This window comes from Seriola dumerili, unplaced genomic scaffold (assembly GCF_002260705.1).
Source record: "Seriola dumerili isolate Sdu_G_001 unplaced genomic scaffold, Sdu_1.0 BDQW01001246.1, whole genome shotgun sequence".
NCBI classification, from domain to species: domain Eukaryota; kingdom Metazoa; phylum Chordata; class Actinopteri; order Carangiformes; family Carangidae; genus Seriola; species Seriola dumerili.
Genome location: NW_019175501.1, coordinates 368,632 through 392,476, shown reverse-complemented (window position 1 = coordinate 392,476; position 23,845 = coordinate 368,632). Strand labels below are relative to the sequence as shown.

At 40.9% G+C, this 23,845-nt stretch overlaps 2 protein-coding genes and 1 long non-coding RNA gene across 5 annotated transcripts; all 3 read left to right on the top strand.

Annotated features, from left to right (window-relative positions):
* Positions 1-353: 353 nt before the first annotated feature.
* LOC111238240 (butyrophilin subfamily 2 member A1-like) lies at positions 354-15,861 on the top strand. 3 transcript variants are annotated; one of them, XM_022767658.1, is made up of 5 exons: positions 354-437; positions 4,754-5,086; positions 5,233-5,301; positions 5,388-5,486; positions 15,252-15,861. In XM_022767658.1, the coding sequence occupies exons 1-5, from the start codon at positions 374-376 to the stop codon at positions 15,356-15,358; spliced, it is 672 nt and encodes a 223-aa protein (XP_022623379.1). In that variant the 5' UTR covers positions 354-373; the 3' UTR covers positions 15,359-15,861. The 3 variants fall into 3 exon arrangements, with proteins under 3 accessions (XP_022623379.1, XP_022623381.1, XP_022623380.1); XM_022767660.1 differs by lacking the exon at positions 15,252-15,861 and adding an exon at positions 5,623-5,677; XM_022767659.1 differs by lacking the exon at positions 354-437 and adding an exon at positions 2,964-3,048.
* On the top strand, positions 9,590-14,945 carry LOC111238242. Its single transcript, XR_002665806.1, has 4 exons — positions 9,590-9,638; positions 14,248-14,580; positions 14,726-14,794; positions 14,881-14,945. It is a non-coding gene; the product is annotated as an uncharacterized LOC111238242 (long non-coding RNA).
* Positions 15,862-16,422: 561 nt separating the features above from the next.
* Positions 16,423-23,182, top strand: cdc6 (cell division cycle 6). Its single transcript, XM_022767701.1, has 12 exons — positions 16,423-16,510; positions 17,664-17,947; positions 18,484-18,747; positions 18,982-19,181; positions 19,400-19,548; positions 19,717-19,823; positions 20,629-20,768; positions 20,890-20,990; positions 21,277-21,344; positions 21,507-21,685; positions 21,862-22,002; positions 22,831-23,182. The coding sequence occupies exons 2-12, from the start codon at positions 17,674-17,676 to the stop codon at positions 22,921-22,923; spliced, it is 1,716 nt and encodes a 571-aa protein (XP_022623422.1). The 5' UTR covers positions 16,423-16,510; positions 17,664-17,673; the 3' UTR covers positions 22,924-23,182.
* The last annotated feature ends 663 nt before the right edge of the window (positions 23,183-23,845 follow it).

The following is a 23,845-nucleotide window of genomic DNA, read 5'->3' as shown; positions in this document are numbered from 1 at the left end:
TATTGATCTCTCTATCAGTCCACAGTATCTTTATATAAGCTACACAGTGTTTGAGTGTTATCAGTCAATTGAATAAGCGTTATCATTATACCTGTGTCCCACAGAATTGGGCTAATAGGAACCTATTAAACCTACTAGTATCTTACGGAGGCGGTTACCACCCATTTATTTAGGTGAGCAAATCCATTTGGAGCCCAGTCGGTTCACGTGACACAGACACACAGCTCCCATTCGCCAGCTGTTTGTACCTTGTTTAATATCGGAGAGCGCTTAGAGTTCCTGAACAGACCAGACAGACTTTATTCTCACTGAATTAATTTAGACTCTAGACTGTCTGCTCTTGACGTTGCGTTCATCGTCTTTTCCACGCAGAATGGGTTTGACAGTGGATTTGACACTCGTAACTTTACTATTAGCTGCTTTTCCTTTTACCCTGGGTAAGTTAATTACTTCTTGACTTCTGTTCACATTAAATCTAGGTAGTTACTGTGTGGAGGCTGCGTCATCTATACATATTCTGATGTTTACAGTTTAAACTTTAAAACTAAAAAAAAATCTAAAAACTTGAATATATTAAATGAATCAAATGAACTGTGATCAACGCAATAACATGAACCAGTGGCCGAGCTAACTTACAGAGCTTGTTATGAATGATTACCATTGATCCTGGTGAATCTACGTCTGTTTGGATCCTGCTTCATTAATGATTATTATTCTGTTGAAACTTTTAAGGACTTTTTAAAACTTTGAACTTTTTAAAACTTTGAACGTGTTTATTTTCAGTTTGAGAAAAAATAAAATGGCAAATAGTTCATGTAGCAGGGGTTGGGAGGGTAGGAGGGGAAAGATAATCCAAACCACTCTGCAGTAGTGATGTACAGTGTTCAAACTCTACAGAGAGAAACAAACAAAGAAAAGGCGACACCAACAAAGCGAAAATAAATTTAAAACCAACAAAAACATTTAAACCGGACAGTTTTTGCGGTTGGAAAATATCAGCAGCAAAGAGGAGGAATTTGAACAAGGAGCAGTTACAGGACTGAGCGCTTCCTGGACCGAGGCTGTGACGGGCCTGAGGCTGTGAGAGGCACATTAAGTCACATCTTGTTTCTGGTTTCTCATTTTTAGTGAGTGACAATGTGCCTCAACAAGCGGCACAGTCCTATCCTGCACAGTCCGTGCACTCCAGGTTATTTTCTGACTCAATAATGGACATGAGGCTGTTCACTGTCCTGTTCTCTGTTTGGATTCTGCTTCATTAAACGATTATTATTCTGATATTTACACTGTTTAAACTTTTTTCAATTTTTTTTTTAAACCCTGGTGAGTTTTGGTTCCTTTATTCTTTGATACATTGTTATTCAGAGTGAATGTTCGCGCGCCTGGTTTTCATGTGCTTAGGTTGATTCTTGTAATATCTAAGAATGTTATTGATTTCTCCTCCTATGGTGGAGAACTCGACCTGTTCAGGCTGGGATTGGCTCCAGCCCCGCCTAATTGGGGGGAGGGGAGGGGCTGCGACCCTATAAGGATATGCGACATGGATGGATGGATTATAGAACTGGTAGAGAACTGATTGTAGAAACAGGTTCAGTTCGGGCAGATAGACTTATGAAGGAGGCGCGCAGAGTTCAAGCTCCTCTATTTTCCGTTTGTTGGTGTTTTGCTTTTCATAAAACACATCAAGCTCTGTTTTCATGTCATGCTGTAATAACCTTCGCTATGATTACATTTATTTCTCTCACCTATACCACAATTTTTTAAATTTATTATGATTGTATTCAGAGTCAACATGTGGTATCATCCACACAGACAGTTTGGTTTTTGTTTGTCCTCATCTTCAGAGATCTGTCTGTGAATTGTGTCTCCATCGGACATATTTCAATGGAGTTTCATTTGCACTAACAGCATCTTGTGGGTCTGAATCGGTGAATGAACACGGGTTGTGAATTATGAGACTCTGCTGATCTGAAGTTAACAGAGGTGTCCTCTCTCTGTTTCACCCACATGAAGTCTGCAGGACACAGTCGCCACCTACTGGCTGACAGTTGTCAAGTCAAAATGTTTCCCTGTAAATCCCCAAAACAAATGTGCTGTAAAATAGATGTTTTCACCTAAAACCAGCACACACTGTAGGATGACGACCAGGAAATGTATTCACTTTAGTAGTTTGATCACATTTATTCTACACCGTGATCTGCAGCCTGGCAGAAAAAGTACTGAGAAGCAATACATCAAATGTAAATATTCTCCATTACAGATTAAAGTCCTCCATTCAAAATAACAATGTACCTTTTATTTGAATCCCTTTAATTTTAATTGGTCTCCCATATGTATAAATAGATACGTTTACACACATCTGTTGTCAGTTTCTGGACGTTTCTCAAATCTCTGATATGTTGTAAAGTATTCAGTTGATTTAACAACAGAGGCTTTTTTTCTTCATCCATTTTTATATTTTATCTTTTTATAGCTTTGTCTTTCTTCCGTTGTTTACTATGAATCACGTTGTGATGTATGAGCAAGAAACTACTCTGCCATAAATGAACCACTTCACATTCATAAACTTCTTTCTTGCTTGTGCGCTCTTACTAGTTGCAGTTGGGCGTTTGGTTGTTGTGCTTGGCGTGCTGTCTAGTTCCCCTCAGGTGCCTTCATAATAAAAGCAGAAATATTATTTTCTGGTTTGTGTCGTAACATTTAGTCGTATTTAACAAACAAATCAATGGCATAATGTTTTATATGAATAGACCTGCAGTTAATGACTAATTAGTACTGTTAAAGAGCAGTGCGATTACATTTTATTTACTTCCTGAGAAAGGTATCTGCTTTTATTATGAAGGCACTATATGTCTTTCCCTCTCTGTCTTTCAATCAACCAGAAGACTGTTTTCAACTAGTCACAAATATTTTCTCAAGTAGAAACTTTTAAAGACGCTTCCGCTAAACAGCAGACAGGTGTCACTTCATCCTCTTTATCTCTCTGAATTAGTTAAATAATGAACGTACTGTTAATTTTCCTGTTCGCTGCTTTTCCTTTTACCCTGGGTAAGTTACTTCATGATTTCTGTTCATATGAAATCCTCGTCTCTACTGTTTGAAGGATACTTCATCTACATGAACGATTGTTATTCTGATGTTTACTCTGTTTAAACTTTTTTTAAAAACTTTAAACTTGAGTTTTTGGCGTGTTAATTTTCAGTTTGCTATAAGATAAACTGTCCTACATGAAGCAGTGAACTACAGAGTCTTTAAGGTGGTTATTGCGGTTATTTGACGTGGGGATGTGTGAATTACTTATCTATAGGCAGTGTGCCTACAGATTCTCAGTGCGCTTTCGGTTGGGACCTTCAAAATAAGAGTTCTATTGCGGAAATCGAACAGAAATGTCCAATTAAAGCAGAAATTATACAGTAGCAAATATTTTTTTAGATAAACAAACTTGTTAGTATTAAATGGCGCTTACATCTAGAGTAATACCTATAATTAACCACCATACCTTATTACTAAGCACTGTGTTAGCTGAACGGCAGATGAAGCGGTGAAAATATTCAAAATATAGTCTATACACTTAAACTGATATTAGCTTTTTTTCTGTGAGGATGTTTTAAGTGGCTGAAACGTTTTTACGGAAGGCCCTGTCCACAGCAGTTCATCCTGCTGCTTCTTTAAACTGGGAGCTGATCTGACTCTACTGTTTGAAGGATACTTCATCTACATGAACGATTATTATTCTGATGTTTACTCTGTTTAAAATTTTTTAAAAAACTTTATTAATTTTCAGTTTGCTATAAGATAAACTGTCCTACATGAAGCAGTGAACTACAGAGTCTTTAAGGTGGTTATTGCTGTTATTTGACGTGGGGATGTGTGAATTTCTTATCTATAGGCAGTGGGCCTACAGATTCTCAGTGCACCGTCGGTTTAGAAAAAGCACCAGGTGGGTCAGAAATTACAACCTTCAGAATAAGAGTTCCATTGTGCAAATCGAACGGAAATATCAAATTAAAACAAAAATTATACAGTAGCAAATATTTTTAGAATAAACAAACTTGTTAGTATTAAATGGCGCTTACATCTAGAGTAATACCTATAATTAACCACCATACCTTATTACTAAGCACTGTGTTAGCTGAACGGCAGATGAAGCGGTGAAAATATTCCAAATAAAGTCTATACACTTAAACTGATATTAGCTTTTTTTCTGTGAGGATGTTTTAAGTGGCTGAAACACGTTTTTGCGGAAGGCCCTGTCCACAGCACTTCATCACTCAGCTTCTGTACTGGTGCTCCTGCTGCTTCTTTAAACTGGGAGCTGATCTGACTCTACTGCATGTAATACACTAACTATAGATAAATACCTCACACAAACCCACGTCAAATAACCCAAACTATCACTTTATCACTTTTGATATTGTTGACATTTTACCAATGAGAATTTTAGCTCTCTAGTTTCAGTTATCTGAGAAAATAATCACCTGATTAATGGATAATAAAAGTAATTGTTAGTTTCAGCTCGGAGTTAAACCAACACCCATTTGAAAACTTACAGGTATAAACAGTTTTATCTTTGTTGTGTTGGACTGCATCAGCTGTGTGTTTCAGGAGGACGATCCTTCAGTGGATGAGCAGCACATTTTGAGATTTGTTGCATCCAGAAACTTCAGCTCTGTGTTTGAAGAGTTTAACTGTTAGAAATGGAGGTTTTCTTTTAGACGTGTTTAAACTGTCTCAATGTTGTTTGTCTCTCCAGCACAGCATCATGTCAAGTGTCCGACTGAGACGATCCAGGCAGAAGAAGGTGATGATGTTACACTTAGGTTTGATCTGGATCCCCGGGTCAACCTGGTGAATTATACACTGGATATCAAGAGAGATAACAAGATCATCCACGTCTATCGACATGGAAAGGACCTCACTGATCCACAGACGGAGCGATACAGAGACAGAACAACTCTCATCCATGAAGACCTGAGCAGAGGAATCATGACACTGCAGATCTCCTCAGTTCAGCTGAAGGACAGTGGACCGTACCGATGTTTTGTCCCAGGGCTGAGAGCTGGTTGTACCACTGTCCTTAATGTTGGTAAGCATGAGGACTTTACTACTGTACAGGACATTTTAGGATTTATTTCATTCAGTATTTATCACAGATAGTGAAGAAGTTTGTTCCTGAATAAAACACGTGATTTTAAAAAAGTGTTTAAACAGTTTATTTCTCATTTGAAACAGTGAAAAAAGTCCAACACAACAAGACGAGGACAGATGATGTCATGACCACCACCTCGCCACCAAACCCTGGTAAATGTCTTTGATTCATTCTCTAGGAAACTGTTGTAGAGAAACTGTTCTTCGTCTCATCTGGACACTTTCTGATTTTCCTTCAGATGCTCAGACGGTGAATGTCGGTGCTGTTGTTGGTGGAGTTCTTGGTGCTGTTGTTCTAATTATTATTATCATCGTCCTGGTGAAACGAGGAATCATCAGTAAGTCTGAAAATCTAATATTTCACAATAATAAAATCAAAGATTGAAGAAAAGTGTAAAAACTAAAAACAGATGTGTGTATCAGAAGTTTGTTTCTTCTTCTTTACTCTCCATTAATCGTCTCACGACCCCTCAGATTTACCTGGAGACCCTTTGGAGGGGCCCGACTCTTAGATCAGGATCCACTGCAGTTAACACAAACATCCTTTAACAAGTGTCACCAACTGCTTCTCTCTCTCAGGGAGGAGTGAGGAGAGGCTGCGGGGAAGAAGGGAGCAGGAACCAGAGATGGAGGGAGGAGGAGGAGGAGAAGAACCTGCAGAAGCAGCTTGTTAAGCATCATGTCAGAGGTGTAGTGGTGGTGGAGGGATGCTGCTGGAGCGAGAACACAACCATTCACTACCTGACGGATAAAAAGCAGATTCCCAAAGTCTCTGCTGAACTAAGAGACATGAAACCTCCGTGTGAAGACGAGTGAAGGTGTTTAAACACAACTCAAACACAACAGCAGTCGTGATGAGTTTGGGTCAGAAGCACAGTTTTGGAAAAGGGAAAATTTCATAGAGAAAACATCAATAAAATATACAGGATAATATAAAAACAGGGACCAGTCAGTTTACACATACAAATGAAATGGGAACAGACGTTGTCATGGAAACGTGTAATCAGGAAATACTCTGTGATCAAGCAGAGCTGTGACACAGTTGTCGTGTCCATGTTGTTAACACATTTATATTCCATATGTCTGAAAATGTAAAGATGCAACTTTTTTAATGCAAAGAAATAATTCATCATTTTAGAGATAAACTCCTGGACATTAAACTGGAACTACGTTAAGTTGCATATTAATATTCAAATCATGGTAAACGGCCCCCATTAAAGCTTGAGGGAGATGTTTCATATAAAGAGGGAGATTTTGATCAACATCATCCGGTCTCTGGGGATTTGGATGTCGGCATCAATGTATTATCGTGTGCTAACCTGAGATCTGCCACAACTGTGTCCACCTTTATAATTACACTGAAAACCTTTGTATTTTCTTTTAGTTTAGTTTTTTAATGTAGTTTCTCTTTTGTTGATGTTGCTACTGTGTGTTTATGTGAGTAGTACGCTCCTCATATGTATCTATCAACACCGCCATAACCTGGAAGTTACACGCACACACACCTCTTTGCATCTCAAATACTAGATCCCCTCTGAAATCATCATCATCATCATTTTGTCTTTTCTTCCTCTTTTGTCCAGTGTTACACTTGTCTTCACCTGGTCAGGCTAAAGGAGTGAAGATCAACTAACACCACCGGTGCAGCCCTGTGTGTTAATGTTACGACCTTTGACCTGCCCTTTTCAGTCATCATTCCCTTGAAAGCTGCTGTATTGTTGTGTTCACATTTAGCTGCTCCTGGCCGTCCCTCGGTGGAGGCTGAGTGGAAAGGGTGATCGGGCTTTTGCGGTAGCTGCCCCAAAACTTTAGAACCGTTTACCTCTGTTAATGAAGTGTTCTCCCTCTGTGGTCATCGTTAAGTCTGATCTCAAAACCCTCAGGTTTCAGTCTCTCACTTTTATCCTTTGTGTTTTTAATTCAAACGGCTCCATGTCTGTGTCAAACCATGAGATACTTAACGCATCCTTTCAGCTGTTTCTATGTTGTGTGTTTATTGTTGTATTGTATTGTGCAGCACTTTGGTGGTTTTTTAAAATGTATTTTATAAATAAACAAGATAAGATTTGATTTAATCTGTGAACAATCTGTATATTCAACACTTATGTTACATTATGTACGAGCAGTGAAAGGAACTGTAATGACTTTGCTGACTTGTCCTGCAGCGCCATCGTGACGTCACACTCCTACCTGCTCCAATATAAAATGGTTGCTGCAGAACTGACAACTTTCCCATCAACCTCAGCTGTACTTTATTTTCAGGGCTAATGAGCAAACATGGCGACGGCTGAAGAGACCGTACATGCGTCACCGTATCAGTGGACAACAAGGGTGGGATTAGCAACGGACATAAATGTATTCAGAGAGAAGAGTATCACAGCATTGCATGAAAACTTAGTGAGTTCAAGAAGAAGCAGCGCCAACAGGTTTCAGGCTGTGAGGAGAGGGACAGCCTCTTCAGCCAATCAGAGGGCGGTGCCCACTGAGAGAGCCCGCCTCCTCCTCTATAAGTCTGTGCGCGCACCTTGTCTTTGTTCCCACGCTCAGCTCTTTACCACAGGACGAGGAATCAATTACATTACAGTGCACACACACACACACACACACACACACACACACACACACACAGATAAATGCGTCTCTTCAGAGGCTCAGGTCTGGTTCTGTTCACGGTCGGAGGGACAGTTCTGGACGTTTCACCTGACCCTTCCTCCTCCTCCTCAGTGTTTATTCTGTCAAGAAGCGAACAGGAAAACGAACAGTCCGTTCATTATTAAACTAAATCAGCGAGATAAAGACGAAGTGAAGTGAAGTGACACGTGCGGAGAGATTAGAGGATGTGAGTCGTTGGTATGTCGGTCTCCATCAGCCTCCTACATGGAAACAGCTAATATGTTTATATCCGGGTAAGAAAGGAGCTAAAAACGGAGCTCATCTGAATATCCTAATGGACATTTTAGCGGGTTCTGTGACGCAGGGAGGAGCCTCCTGAGTCTGTTTGAAGGAGCCATCTGATTGGCTCAGATGGCTCCTCCCCTCTACCCCTGCCCCTGTCACAGAACCCGCTAAAATGTAAATTGGAATATTCAGATTATCCTATAATTTCAATATTCACTTTTAGCGGGTTCTGTGACGTAGGTAGGAACAGAGGAGCGCGGCCTTCCCATTGGATCATTTATCTGATCCAATGAGCATGCGCCTTTCCTCTGGAGCGGAGTGGTGTCTCAGAAACCAATTTATAAAAGTTCATGCAGACAAGTAACACATAGTCGACCAGCATCATCTAATTTTTCTGCAAGTGTAACTTCATCTTCTTTTTCTCACTCAATAATGGACATGAGGCTGTTCACGTTCCTGTTCTCTGCTTTACCATTGATCCTGGGTGAGTTAGTGCTGAACTTCTGTTCACAGTGAATCTACGTCTGTTTGGATTCTGCTTCATTAATGATTATTATTCTGATATTTACACTGTTGAAACTTTTAAGGACTTTTTAAAACTTTGAACTTTTTAAAACTTTGAACATGTTTATTTTCAGTTTGACAAAAAATAAAAAAGGCAAATAGACTTTTTAAAACTTGTGAAGTTTGATATGGTTGAGAATAATAAGTTATTTTTTGGGCTATTTTTATTTGTCTTTATAAGAGAAAGAGAGAGAAATAGCTGGGACTCAGGTTGTGCAACATATGTATGGCTTCTGTTATTATCACTGAGAGTTTAACTTTTGTAATTGTGGAGACCTTGACTCATGGTCTGCGGTTTACTCAGCTCTTGTCTCATGTGAAGGAAGAGCCAGAGAGAGGAGAGGCAGAGAGAGACAGAGACAGAGGGGGCAACAAGCTCACATGAGGAGGTGATCTCTGTGTTTCAGGAGGACGATCCTTCAGTGGATGAGCAGCACATTTTGAGATTTGTTGTACCAGGAACTTCAGCTCTGTTTGAAGAGTTTAACTGTTAGAAATGGAGGTTGTCTTTTAGACGTGTTTAAACTGCTGCAGCTCAACATGCGTTCTCATTTCTTGTTGCCGTCTCGCACTCCCCTGCACGCGCACGCTCACATACCCCATACCCACAGACCTGGCATTTTTACAGAACATCTGAACATGTACAACTTTATACAGGAACATTACTATAGGGTTGCTACAATACTGTTATAAACTGTATGTTGTCTTGTAAAGCTAACGTTAGCGTTATTCATGCCTGATTTGCTGTTTTTTACGCTTCCGGGTGGGCGTCCCTTGATAACCATGGAGACTCCACTTTAATGTCACAATGCTATGAACTTTGAGTAACTCTCTAAGAACTTACACTAAAGATCCTCCATTCAGTTTCTCTACTGTCTCTGCTTGTACCGGTGAAACCTCTCCATGTCTGTGAGGGCGGACGTTGGGACCGGGCCATAGTGGCAGTTTCTGCACATGCGCAGTTCATAAAAAAGGAGCTCCGGCCTGTGTAAGACGTTAACTTTGCTCCTCTGTCTACCAACCTACAGGTACTGTAAAACTCACTTTTATACTCTTAATACACGGATGTAAAACTCTTGTAGCAGCGGTATTAGTTGTTGTGAAGAGTGTTCGGAGAGTTTTGAGACGTGTAAGATTTTGCAGCGGGTTAGTTTTTGGTCAACGACGGTTATCTTTCACCGGAAGTCTGCGCAGTAGTTTTAAAAGTGTATGTACTCGACACTAGTGTTAAGTGACGTGGTTAAACGTGTTGTTAATGTTGTCAGGATGTTAACCAGCCATTAACGAGGAAACAGGGAAAGGAGAAATCCCACATTTCAACTGTTTTCACTGTCGCCGCCATGATGGGGATGGGCCCTGTTGGTCGCTGCCGCCTTGGCGTTAGCGCGCGTGTGTGTCGTGGATGAGTATTGATAGTGTTGAATGAGCGTAAACAGGATTATATTATGCTGATGTGTCTGCGACAGTAGGAGAGGGTATAACAGAATGAGTTCCCCTATATTATTATTATTTTGGGAAGTTATTATGAAGTTATGTTGACTTACTGTCTTTTGGTGTCAATTATTGATCTCTCTATCAGTCCACAGTATCTTTATATAAGCTACACAGTGTTTGAGTGTTATCAGTCAATTGAATAAGCGTTATCATTATACCTGTGTCCCACAGAATTGGGCTAATAGGAACCTATTAAACCTACTAGTATCTTACGGAGGCGGTTACCACCCATTTATTTAGGTGAGCAAATCCATTTGGAGCCCAGTCGGTTCACGTGACACAGACACACAGCTCCCATTCGCCAGCTGTTTGTACCTTGTTTAATATCGGAGAGCGCTTAGAGTTCCTGAACAGACCAGACAGACTTTATTCTCACTGAATTAATTTAGACTCTAGACTGTCTGCTCTTGACGTTGCGTTCATCGTCTTTTCCACGCAGAATGGGTTTGACAGTGGATTTGACACTCGTAACTTTACTATTAGCTGCTTTTCCTTTTACCCTGGGTAAGTTAATTACTTCTTGACTTCTGTTCACATTAAATCTAGGTAGTTACTGTGTGGAGGCTGCGTCATCTATACATATTCTGATGTTTACAGTTTAAACTTTAAAACTAAAAAAAAATCTAAAAACTTGAATATATTAAATGAATCAAATGAACTGTGATCAACGCAATAACATGAACCAGTGGCCGAGCTAACTTACAGAGCTTGTTATGAATGATTACCATTGATCCTGGTGAATCTACGTCTGTTTGGATCCTGCTTCATTAATGATTATTATTCTGTTGAAACTTTTAAGGACTTTTTAAAACTTTGAACTTTTTAAAACTTTGAACGTGTTTATTTTCAGTTTGAGAAAAAATAAAATGGCAAATAGTTCATGTAGCAGGGGTTGGGAGGGTAGGAGGGGAAAGATAATCCAAACCACTCTGCAGTAGTGATGTACAGTGTTCAAACTCTACAGAGAGAAACAAACAAAGAAAAGGCGACACCAACAAAGCGAAAATAAATTTAAAACCAACAAAAACATTTAAACCGGACAGTTTTTGCGGTTGGAAAATATCAGCAGCAAAGAGGAGGAATTTGAACAAGGAGCAGTTACAGGACTGAGCGCTTCCTGGACCGAGGCTGTGACGGGCCTGAGGCTGTGAGAGGCACATTAAGTCACATCTTGTTTCTGGTTTCTCATTTTTAGTGAGTGACAATGTGCCTCAACAAGCGGCACAGTCCTATCCTGCACAGTCCGTGCACTCCAGGTTATTTTCTGACTCAATAATGGACATGAGGCTGTTCACTGTCCTGTTCTCTGTTTGGATTCTGCTTCATTAAACGATTATTATTCTGATATTTACACTGTTTAAACTTTTTTCAATTTTTTTTTTAAACCCTGGTGAGTTTTGGTTCCTTTATTCTTTGATACATTGTTATTCAGAGTGAATGTTCGCGCGCCTGGTTTTCATGTGCTTAGGTTGATTCTTGTAATATCTAAGAATGTTATTGATTTCTCCTCCTATGGTGGAGAACTCGACCTGTTCAGGCTGGGATTGGCTCCAGCCCCGCCTAATTGGGGGGAGGGGAGGGGCTGCGACCCTATAAGGATATGCGACATGGATGGATGGATTATAGAACTGGTAGAGAACTGATTGTAGAAACAGGTTCAGTTCGGGCAGATAGACTTATGAAGGAGGCGCGCAGAGTTCAAGCTCCTCTATTTTCCGTTTGTTGGTGTTTTGCTTTTCATAAAACACATCAAGCTCTGTTTTCATGTCATGCTGTAATAACCTTCGCTATGATTACATTTATTTCTCTCACCTATACCACAATTTTTTAAATTTATTATGATTGTATTCAGAGTCAACATGTGGTATCATCCACACAGACAGTTTGGTTTTTGTTTGTCCTCATCTTCAGAGATCTGTCTGTGAATTGTGTCTCCATCGGACATATTTCAATGGAGTTTCATTTGCACTAACAGCATCTTGTGGGTCTGAATCGGTGAATGAACACGGGTTGTGAATTATGAGACTCTGCTGATCTGAAGTTAACAGAGGTGTCCTCTCTCTGTTTCACCCACATGAAGTCTGCAGGACACAGTCGCCACCTACTGGCTGACAGTTGTCAAGTCAAAATGTTTCCCTGTAAATCCCCAAAACAAATGTGCTGTAAAATAGATGTTTTCACCTAAAACCAGCACACACTGTAGGATGACGACCAGGAAATGTATTCACTTTAGTAGTTTGATCACATTTATTCTACACCGTGATCTGCAGCCTGGCAGAAAAAGTACTGAGAAGCAATACATCAAATGTAAATATTCTCCATTACAGATTAAAGTCCTCCATTCAAAATAACAATGTACCTTTTATTTGAATCCCTTTAATTTTAATTGGTCTCCCATATGTATAAATAGATACGTTTACACACATCTGTTGTCAGTTTCTGGACGTTTCTCAAATCTCTGAAATGTTGTAGAGTATTCAGTTGATTTAACAACAAAGGCTTTTTTCTTCATCCATTTTTATATTTTATCTTTTTATAGCTTTGTCTTTCTTCCGTCGTTTACTATGAAGCACGTTGTGCTGTCTGTACAAGAAAAAACTTGGGCTTTCTTGGGCGTGTGCGCTTACTAGTTGCAGTCAAGTGATTGGTTGTTGTTGCTTGGCGTGCTGTCTAGTTTCCCTCAGGTGCCTTCATAATAAAAGCAGAAATATTATTTTCTGGTTTGTGTCGTAACATTTAGTCGTATTTAACAAACAAATCAATGGCATAATGTTTTATATGAATAGACCTGCAGTTAATGACTAATTAGTACTGTTAAAGAGCAGTGCGATTACATTTTATTTACTTCCTGAGAAAGGTATCTGCTTTTATTATGAAGGCACTATATGTCTTTCCCTCTCACGTTGCAAAACGGAACTGTGTCTTTACATTGGCCAGAAGATTGTTCAACTAGTCACAAATATTTTGTCTGGTAGAAACTTTTAAAGACGCTTCCGCTAAACAGCAGACAGGTGTCACTTCATCCTCTTTATCTCTCTGAATTAGTTAAATAATGAACGTACTGTTAATTTTCCTGTTCGCTGCTTTTCCTTTTACCCTGGGTAAGTTACTTCATGATTTCTGTTCATATGAAATCCTCGTCTCTACTGTTTGAAGGATACTTCATCTACATGAACGATTGTTATTCTGATGTTTACTCTGTTTAAACTTTTTTTAAAAACTTTAAACTTGAGTTTTTGGCGTGTTAATTTTCAGTTTGCTATAAGATAAACTGTCCTACATGAAGCAGTGAACTACAGAGTCTTTAAGGTGGTTATTGCGGTTATTTGACGTGGGGATGTGTGAATTACTTATCTATAGGCAGTGTGCCTACAGATTCTCAGTGCGCTTTCGGTTGGGACCTTCAAAATAAGAGTTCTATTGCGGAAATCGAACAGAAATGTCCAATTAAAGCAGAAATTATACAGTAGCAAATATTTTTTTAGATAAACAAACTTGTTAGTATTAAATGGCGCTTACATCTAGAGTAATACCTATAATTAACCACCATACCTTATTACTAAGCACTGTGTTAGCTGAACGGCAGATGAAGCGGTGAAAATATTCAAAATATAGTCTATACACTTAAACTGATATTAGCTTTTTTTCTGTGAGGATGTTTTAAGTGGCTGAAACGTTTTTACGGAAGGCCCTGTCCACAGCAGTTCATCCTGCTGCTTCTTTAAACTGGGAGCTGATCTGACTCTACTGCATGTAATACACTAACTATAGATAAATACCTCACACAAACCCACGTCAAATAACCCAAACTATCACTTTATCACTTTTGATATTGTTGACATTTTACCAATGAGAATTTTAGCTCTCTAGTTTCAGTTATCTGAGAAAATAATCACCTGATTAATGGATAATAAAAGTAATTGTTAGTTTGAAAACTTACAGATATATACAGTTTTATCTTTGTTGTGTTGGACTGCATCAGCTGTGTGTTTCAGGAGGACGATCCTTCAGTGGATGAGCAGCACATTTTAAGATTTGTTGCATCCAGAAACTTCAGCTCTGTGTTTGAAGATTTTAACTGTTAGAAATGGAGGTTTTCTTTTAGACGTGTTTAAACTGTCTCAATGTTGTTTGTCTCTCCAGCACAGCATCATGTCAAGTGTCCGACTGAGACGATCCAGGCAGAAGAAGGTGATGATGTTACACTTAGGTTTGATCTGGATCCCCGGGTCAACCTGGAGGATTATACACTGGATATCAAGAGAGATAACAAGATCATCCACGTCTATCGACATGGAAAGGACCTCACTGATCCACAGATGGAGCGATACAGAAACGGAACAACTCTCATCCATGAAGACCTGAGCAGAGGAATCGTGACACTGCAGATCTCCTCAGTTCAGCTGAAGGACAGTGGACCGTACCAATGTTTTGTCCCAAAGCTGAGCGCTCATTGTACCACTGTCCTTAATGTTGGTAAGCATGAGGACTTTACTACTGTACAGGACATTTTAGGATTTATTTCATTCAGTATTTATCACAGATAGTGAAGAAGTTTGTTCCTGAATAAAACACGTGATTTTAAAAAGTGATTAAACAGTTTATTTCTCATTTGAAACAGTGAAAAAAGTCCAACACAACAAGACGAGGACAGATGATGTCATGACCACCACCTCGCCACCAAACCCTGGTAAATGTCTTTGATTCATTCTCTAGGAAACTGTTGTAGAGAAACTGTTCTTCGTCTCATCTGGACACTTTCTGATTTTCCTTCAGATGCTCAGACGGTGAATGTCGGTGCCGTTGTTGGTGGAGTTCTTGGTGTTGTTGTTCTAATTATTATTATCATCGTCCTGGTGAAACATGGAATCATCAGTAAGTCTGAAAATCTAATATTTCACAATAATAAAATCAAAGATTGAACTCTTAAACAAGTTTCACCAAGTCTCACTCTCTCTCAAGGAGGAGTGTGGAGAAGCTGTGAGGAAGAAGGAACAGNACACTACACTGACGACATGTTTGGGGTATTATTATCGTCCTGGTGAAACATGGAATCATCAGTAAGTCTGAAAATCTAATATTTCACAATAATAAAATCAAAGATTGAACTCTTAAACAAGTTTCACCAAGTCTCACTCTCTCTCAAGGAGGAGTGTGGAGAAGCTGTGAGGAAGAAGGAACAGGAACCAGAGATGGAAGCAAACTGACCTCAAATGGAGTATTGATCATCCAAGCAGCAGAAAACCGCTCATGAAACATCATCACAGTGTGAACATTGAACTAACCAGAGGCTGTATGTAAAAGGCTAAAGACTAAAAGACTAAAATGAATCACTGAATTTACAAAACCCATTCAACATTGCAGGCGATGTTGTTAATCTTTTATTATTTTAACCCACTGAGGAACAATCCACAAATATTTGACATGATCCAAAAACGTCTCACTATCCACAAACATGTAGTTTTGATGATATGAAATGATACTAAACTACATGTTTAGTGATATTTATGGAATTGTGGATCAAGGTTTTGCACAGTTATGGTTTGCTTCCTGTTGGTTTGTCTGGTGACATTTGTGACCTCCCTCCTATTTGCATATTTTATTCTGTTATTACAGCAGCTGATCAATAGGAAATAAAGTTACCAGCTAAACCAGCAGGTGGCGACTTTCCCTGACATGAGCTTGAACTAGTATCTGCAGTAAAGTAAAAAGTGATTTTTTTTATGAGAGATCATGTTTGGCACTGATATGCACCTATATTTAAATTGTTTTTTTTTTGTTTGGTTTTTTTTTTATAAAATACTGAAAAATAAAGTGTAAACTGTCCTTTTGTGTAGTAGTCAATGTGTTGGAGTCAATTTTAACTGCGTCATATACTCGGTGCTTTAATCTATAATGATGCGTCTTATTTTATCAACTGGTCATTTGTTTTGAGTGAAATCTGAAAAATAGTAACAGTAAATGTAGTGACGTAAAGTAGAATATTTCCATATGAAATGTCGTTTAGTAGAAGTATTTTATAAAGTAAAGGTACTTTAACGTTGTACTTTAATAAATGCACCTTATTAGTATTAATGTAGTTCCCGGGAAGATAACATTCCGCCAAAACAGTTCTCTATTAAAACTCCCGCCACGGGCCTGAGTGTGGGTTTGGCAACATATGACGTAACATCCGCCCAATGCGTCAGCGTCTCCAATGAGCATCGAGGCCGCCGTGGCATCAGCCAATCAGAGAGCAGCGGCGGGAAATACAGCTGATCGACGAGGAGGCGACATCTGCGATTTGGCGCTAGTCTGGGCTCAGTCTGCCGAAGAAGACGGAGGGACGCGGAGGCAGAGAGGACTTCAAGAGACGAGTTAACTGTCCAGTCTGAGCTCAGAAGACTTTCTTCAACTTTTAAGACAAGTAAGTTTATCAACAACTTGTTAATTTAAGTGGTAAAAGCTGAAAACGTCTGTTTATCGATCCCGGAAGTAGTTCAGCCCCCGCGTCTCTAATATCCCTGAGTCGGTTTGCTAGGTTATCGTCTAAAATACCACGATTAGCTTCTTTTTCACGTTATATACCAACAAATATTTCTAGTCAGAGTTACTCTCATGATAACCTGATATGTTTTAGATTAAACCAGAGTCGAATTAATGTCGAAATGTTGCTGTTTTAATGCAAATGTACGTGTTTGGAGCTTCAGCTATCTTGGCGCCATTAATCAGCCACACTGTATTGTCTTCTTCGCTGGTTGTTTAATGTAAATATAACTGTTAGAAAAGGATTAATAACACTTAAAACACGTTGTGTTTATACTGTTAAGTGTTGTGTTACGATCTGAGGCTTTAACGTCATTATTACTTTCACTTCACTGACGTTTTATTCTAATCTTTATTTTACATGTAAGAAAAAACGAAATGTGGACATCAGCCCTCTAAGGAAGCAGATCTTAGTCGTGGAGGAAGAAATATACTTCATACTTTTATCATTTTATTAAAAAAACACTTACTACATCACTAATGTAATATAAGATAAGATGAACTTTTATTGATCCCACACCGGGGAAATTCACTTGCTACTGCAGCATAGGAAAACGAGGGAAGAAAAACAAGTATAACAATAGAATAAAGTAGATTATGTACATGTAGGTATGTACATTATAAGTACTTGCATTTGTAGAGATATTTACATAATCGTAAGTATTGACATTATTGAAATATATTGCACAGAGCGTTTGCATTATATAGCATTTTAAAAACTGCACAGCGTTATTTGCATGCTCATGATAATGTGAAATAATCCCTTTTTTGTGCATTAGAGCAGAACAGCAACAATAAATTGATGGACAGAAAATTGACTTTAGATAATTGAAAAATCATTTTACTTGCTGCCATTTTCATACATGTGCAACAACCAAATAACACAATAAGTAATAGAACAAAATTGTAAATATAAATTGCTAAATTACCAATCATAATCAGTAAACCACAACAGAAACCTCAGGTAACGTCTCCTGGGGTTTCCTGTCCCTCCTCAGATCATGTAATGGATTATTATCATCTTCATGTTTCAGGTCAAACAAAATGCCCAGCACTCGCTCTCAGGGCCGGGCTCAGCCCACGCTGCAGTTCCCCCGGCGCAAGTCCTGCAGAGAGTCGTCCCGCTCCAAGACGCCTCAGCCCCAGAAGTCTCCACTCCCTTCACCAAGCAAGCCTGAACGCCAGCACCTGACCCGCATCGGGCCGCTCTCCCCGAGACGTCCCGCTGTCCAGCTCACCCCTCTCTCTCCAGGACGTCTGCCACCCTCCTCCCCCGGTCTCCAGCCACGGCTTCCCCTCAGCCCCCGAAAACGCACAGGTAAGAGGTTCTGGCCCAGACAGGTAAACCACAAGAGCATCAAGTCAGAGTGGTGAATGTATTCAAGCGTTTCAGGATGATTCATAGTGTTTTACTCGCGACAACAGTCTTAGAAATAAAGAACTTAATGTGGTTGAACTGCAGGAAGTGACGGTCGATAAGTAATCTTCATTATAACAGGTGTAACACCTTTCAAAATAAGAGTTATAAGGTACTTACAGATGCACAAACACACAACCGGACTTTGAGAGAATGAGCAAACAGAAATAAGATGATAGATTTGCTAAAGAGCTTGAAAGAATCTGGATTTCAGGAGATCAGTTTTGTTGGGTGAGAAACGACATGTTTCGTTTACGTGTGATTTTCACCATTTAAAGCAGCAGCTCTCGTGTTTTAAGCCATGATGAGAAGAGAAGGAACCAGACAAGCAACAAGTGATGAAATGGAGCAACAAACAACTTTTAAACTTCTGATGTCACAGAGTTTCTTCATGTCTCCTGGAGGTTTAAAATCAATTCTGTATTTTGTCTCTGAAGGCGACGACAACGGTTGTAACCTCGGCGCCGCCCTGCTGGGTTCCCCGCCGAAGCAGAGCAAGCCGACTCTGGCCTCGCCCCGAAAACTGGGCTTTGACGAGAACTCGCCGGTCACGGCTCGCCGCCAGCTGGTCCCGTCCTCGCCACGGCAGCCGCTGTCTCCTGCCGTCGCCTTATCCCCGAGACGCCAGGAAACGCCGACTGGAAGTCCTGCTCGCCAGAACTCTGAGAAGAAGCCGCCGGTCATTCGACTGTTTGCAGAAAGTGAGTGTCTGTCTGTGAAGAGTTCATGTTTTCAACCTTTTCAGCTGCAATTATCCAAGTTAAGATACAACAAACGAATAGTGACAGGACGAACAAAGTCTTTTGAGGGAGACGAGGACGGACGGGAGCTGCTGGGTGGTTGGACACACCTGTCTCTGTGTTTAATGGATCTCTGGTAAAGAGAAGATGGATTTGGGTTCAGTGGCATTTCTAACCTCGCCGTTTCTCCCCCAGAGTCGAGGTTCCAGAGCGTGAAGCAGGCGCTGCACACCGCCGTCCCCGAGCGCCTCCTGTCCAGGGAGGCCGAGCGGGCGTCCATCCGGTCTTTCCTGGAGGACAAGGTGCTGCGGCGCGTCCCCGGCAGCCTCTACATCTCCGGAGCTCCGGGCACCGGCAAGACGGCCTGTTTCAACTGTGTCCTGCAGGAGATGAAGGTACTTTTCTAACTTTACCCCTTAATTAATCATTTTATTCTTAATTTAAAGATGGAAATTAGCTCGTTACCAAAACTGTAACTTCAGGCAACAACATTACTCAGCTAAACTGTGACTTACAGGAGGAGGAGGAGCGTCTTATGTTAGAGGAAGCACATAATGTTTCTGTCTGTGGCTCCGTCAGTTGAAAACACCTCTGCTGTTGTTGTCGTCTTCAGGCCGAGCTGTCGCAGGTGCAGACGGTGGTGGTGAACTGCATGAGTCTGAGGAGCTCCCACGCCATCTTCCGGCTGCTGGCCGACAAGCTGAGAGCGTCCGGAGGGCAGAGCGGCCTGCAGAGGCTCCTGACGGCCCCGGGGCCCGCTGTGTGAGTAAAGCGGGGGGGGGGGGGGGGGACGACTCTTACATGTATGATCATCAATGACTTTTACATTTAGAATTTCAAACATTTGCTGGTTTAGGCTTCAACATCTGGTCCAGTAAAGAGTTTGGGTTCATCAGATATCGACTGACTCCATCTTTGTTTCGTCCTCAGGCTTCTTGTCCTGGACGAGATGGACCAGCTGGACAGTAAAGCTCAGGACGTCCTGTACACCATCTTCGAATGGCCGTACCTGCCCCAGTCTCGCCTCTGCCTCGTCGGTAAGAGCTCCGTCCTCCAGATGTTGTCTCTGCACACAGCTGGAAAACTGAGCCTGTGTCTCTGTTTTCGCTCTTTATTATTATTATTTATCATTATTCTTGCTCTGTACTGGAGGTTGAATAAGAAAAACAGAAAGAAACTTCATCTCTTGCATTTGTTTATAATATTAGACAGAGGCTCTTACATAACACACAAACATGCTGCTCTTATTCATCATGGCCTTCATCAACAGAGGGTTTTTATTTACCCCTCCAGTACTAGAAAGCATCAGGGTGGGGCGATGGATGATGACATCAGGAGGTCGTCTGTGCTACTGAACTATAAATATTTTCTATTACTCAGAACACAGTTACTGAGCTCTGACGCTAATAATCGTTAGCGACGCAGAGTAGAAACCATCAGCTGAGCGTCGCTGCAGGAGGTTAAAACGACTAACGTCACTAATTAATGTTCATTCAGTCTGTAACTCGACATCAGGACTAAATTAAACTCGGCTGTTCGTTCAGTCAAAGATAGTTTGTGAGGGAAGAAGCTCCACTCTGTAAGATCCCTGTTTCTTTAGTTTTGACAAATCCGCCAGAGTGAGACGTCTTCTTTCACATCACATCACAACTGAACATTTATATCAATGATTTAAGCTCAAACTTTATATTTTACATGATGCATCATAAGAAATGAGAGACTGAAGTTCTTCAACAGATTAACGTCTCGGTGTTTTTTAATGCTTCTTTGTTTTTTATTATTTTAACATTTTTTTTAATAACAATCATAAACACTGTTGTGACCTCTGTGGTGTTTGTGCAGGTATTGCCAACGCTCTGGATCTGACGGACCGGATCCTGCCCCGGCTGCAGGCTCGGCCTCACTGCCGCCCCCTGCTGTTACACTTCCCTCCCTACAGCCGACAGGAGCTCACCGCCATCGTCCAGGACAGACTCGCTCAGGTAAACACAACGCCGTCAGAGAGGGAGATGAACACGGCGAATAAGATAAAACGACGTGTGTGTGTGTGTGTGAGAGACTCTGATGATTTTGTATTAATTTGTGATCTGTGTTCCTCCTCAGGCGTCGGCCGACGGGATCCTCGACGCCTCGGCGGTTCAGTTCTGTGCCAGAAAAGTGTCGGCGGTGTCGGGAGACGCCAGGAAGGCTCTGGACATCTGCAGGTAAATATTTCACAAAGCCGCCTCCATGTTGTTTCTGCCGGTTAAAACATCAGCTCCTGCTTTTCTCTCTGAACACGAGACGTCTCTCAGTTTTAAAGCTTTTATAATCAAACATCCAGATTAGATTCAGTCAGTTTGATTTTTGTGGAGCATCTTAATGAGACGTTAATTTCTCACAGTATTTTATAATGATCTTACAGACACAGATCTGAAACATGAATGACCTCCATAGATCTGATCAGACCACATGCTGTTAAAACAGGTGGATTTTGTTTTTGTTTTCCAGGAGAGCGGTGGAGATCGTGGAGTCGGACGAGAGAAAGAAAGCGACCGATTCAAAAGCTGAAACTAAAGGTGAGTGAAGCTGCGACGGCCATGAAAATCTTTTGCTGACTTGTGAGTCTCTCAGAGCTGCATCAGCGCGATCGTCCTGCTGATGTTAAAGTCATTTACAGATTGTGTTTAAGTCTAAACAGCTGATTGACTGACGCGCTTCTTGTCCTTGGGTTGTTTCAGCGTCTCGGGTCAGCCTCCCTCAGGTTGCCCGGGTGCTGTCGGAGGTGTACGGCGACCGGATGGCGGCTCAGAGCGGCGGCTCGGAGGGAGAGAGTTTCCCCCTGCAGCAGAAGCTGCTCGTCTGCTGCCTCCTGCTGCTCATTCGCAACGGAAAGAGCAAAGAGATCGTCCTCGGGAAGGTGAGACTCCGAACTGCCGACGTTCATGTCGGCGGCAGGATGTGGATTCAAGGTTCTAGCTGATTGGATGAAAATTATAAATGAGACTAAGTCCAATTAAACAGCTTTGATCCACTGCAATGTGAATTTAAAGATCTGTTATTAACTGTAAATAAACTTTGTCTGTTTTGCGTCAGCTGCACGAGGTGTACAGCCGTCTGTGCGCTCAGCGACAGGTGTCGGGCGTCGGTCAGGGCGAGTGTCTGTCGCTCTGCGGTCTGCTGGAGAGTCGAGGGATCTTCGCTCTGAAGAAAGCCAAAGAGGCTCGACTCACCAAGGTACAGCACCGTCTCCACATCAAACCAGACTCTACTGAGACTCTACTGTTGAGCGCAGATACTCAAAGAGGACCAGGATTTAAAGTTGGTGTCGGCCATGATCAGAGCTGGTTCTCTCAGTGACGACAGGAGCTTCAGTGGTTCCTTTATCTCCTTTAGCAGAGGAAACACTGGAGAAAATGCTGTCCCACAATTCCTTGCTGCAGCAACATTTAAAGCAACGCATCGTTATAAAAGTAGAAACAACAGAACAGCTGTTTTATGTTTGTGATGGAAATCCTTGTCTGATCGACTGAAGCCCAAATATATAGATATAGATTCATTCTCTTTAAATCCAGTCAGGAGTCGTCATGAAGCAGAACTTCTAGTTAACGATATCATCATCACAAAATACTATAATTATAGATAAATGTCATTTCACCAAAACCCCTTCTGTTGTGTAAAAACCTAAAATTAAATTTCTTGACTTAAAAAAATTATAAAAATGTCAAAAGTGCCGACGACCGGAAACTCTGCTTATATCTGAATATAATTTATTGTGATCTCTTTCTCAGTTCCTTATTTTTATTATTATTGTTGTTATTAATATTTTAATGGCTCAGCTTCATCTACTTGTGTGTTCCCTTCATGTCATCCTGAGTATTTATCGTCTTAGTGTGTAAATGAAATTAGAAGCTCAGGCTGCAGTCGAAGTCAAAACAAACCTCGACAGAAAACGTCATGAGGTCAAAGGTGAAGGAGTCGGTCCGACTGAGATGTTGAGTTCAGGGTTTTGTTCTGTTTTTTTCTACCTGGAAACCAAACGTCTGTTTTGGTCTCGTCCTGCAGGTGTTTCTGAAGATCGAGGAGAAAGACGTTGAGAACGCCCTGAAGGATCGGACTCTGCTGGGCAGCATCCTGGCTGCAGGACTCCCCTCCTGACCACCTGCTTATTTATTCTTTTAGATTTTTAAGTTGAATGAACCAAGATTGTTTTTCACTGGTTTGTTGTTTTTTTTATTCTCATTTTTGCTGGGAATTTGTACATTTCTCTGAAAGTATTTACTACATTTTTTTTTTTTTTTCTTCAGCTGCGGTTTGACTCAGTTTTGGGCTGTTTTTTGAAAAATGTTGAATTCGCGTCAGTTATGAAATGACAGCTGCTGTTTCAGTTGAGATTTGAAACGTTTCCATTTTTATGTTGTAAATAAACAGATGTACAGACGTTTTAATCGGCTCTCGTTTCTGCCTCAGGTCTTTCTCCAAGCAGAGGAGAATTTACTGTCCATCAACATAACTTTATTACTCGGCTCCTCCTCCCTTACTCAGTATCGTCACACCTGTGGAAGGACAGGTATGGACACAACATGGTGACCACGGCCTGTTTTTTCTCAAACTGCTAAAAGTAAGATTTTTGAAATTAAGGTGAAAACAAAGATAAAAACAATTCATCATTTATCAAACTTCTTAGTAAAGTAGGATAATTAAGAAAAGGACTAAACCTTTTCTTCAAGTGTATTTTCAGTTTTTTGAGCACTTTGACTCTGATAGTGACAGTGAGGACAGGTAGAGGAGGTGTGTGACATCCCAGAATTTAACTGGGAGCATTATGGTTGTTAGGTTACGACAATCAGCCTCTAAGCTGTTCTTTTGAAACTCGGCTCAGATGTGTCGTCTCTTGAGGATCAGCAGGTCTGTGGACTGACGCCGTCCACCTGAGCAGCCGCTCTGATTGGATTAAAGGGTTAACAGCCGAGGACGGGCTGCAGCAGGAGTTGTGAGGCATCTCCAATACACACACTTGTGACTGTAGTCAAGAGAACACAGCTGGTGTGAACCCCTGAACGCTGCGTCACCCGTCTTA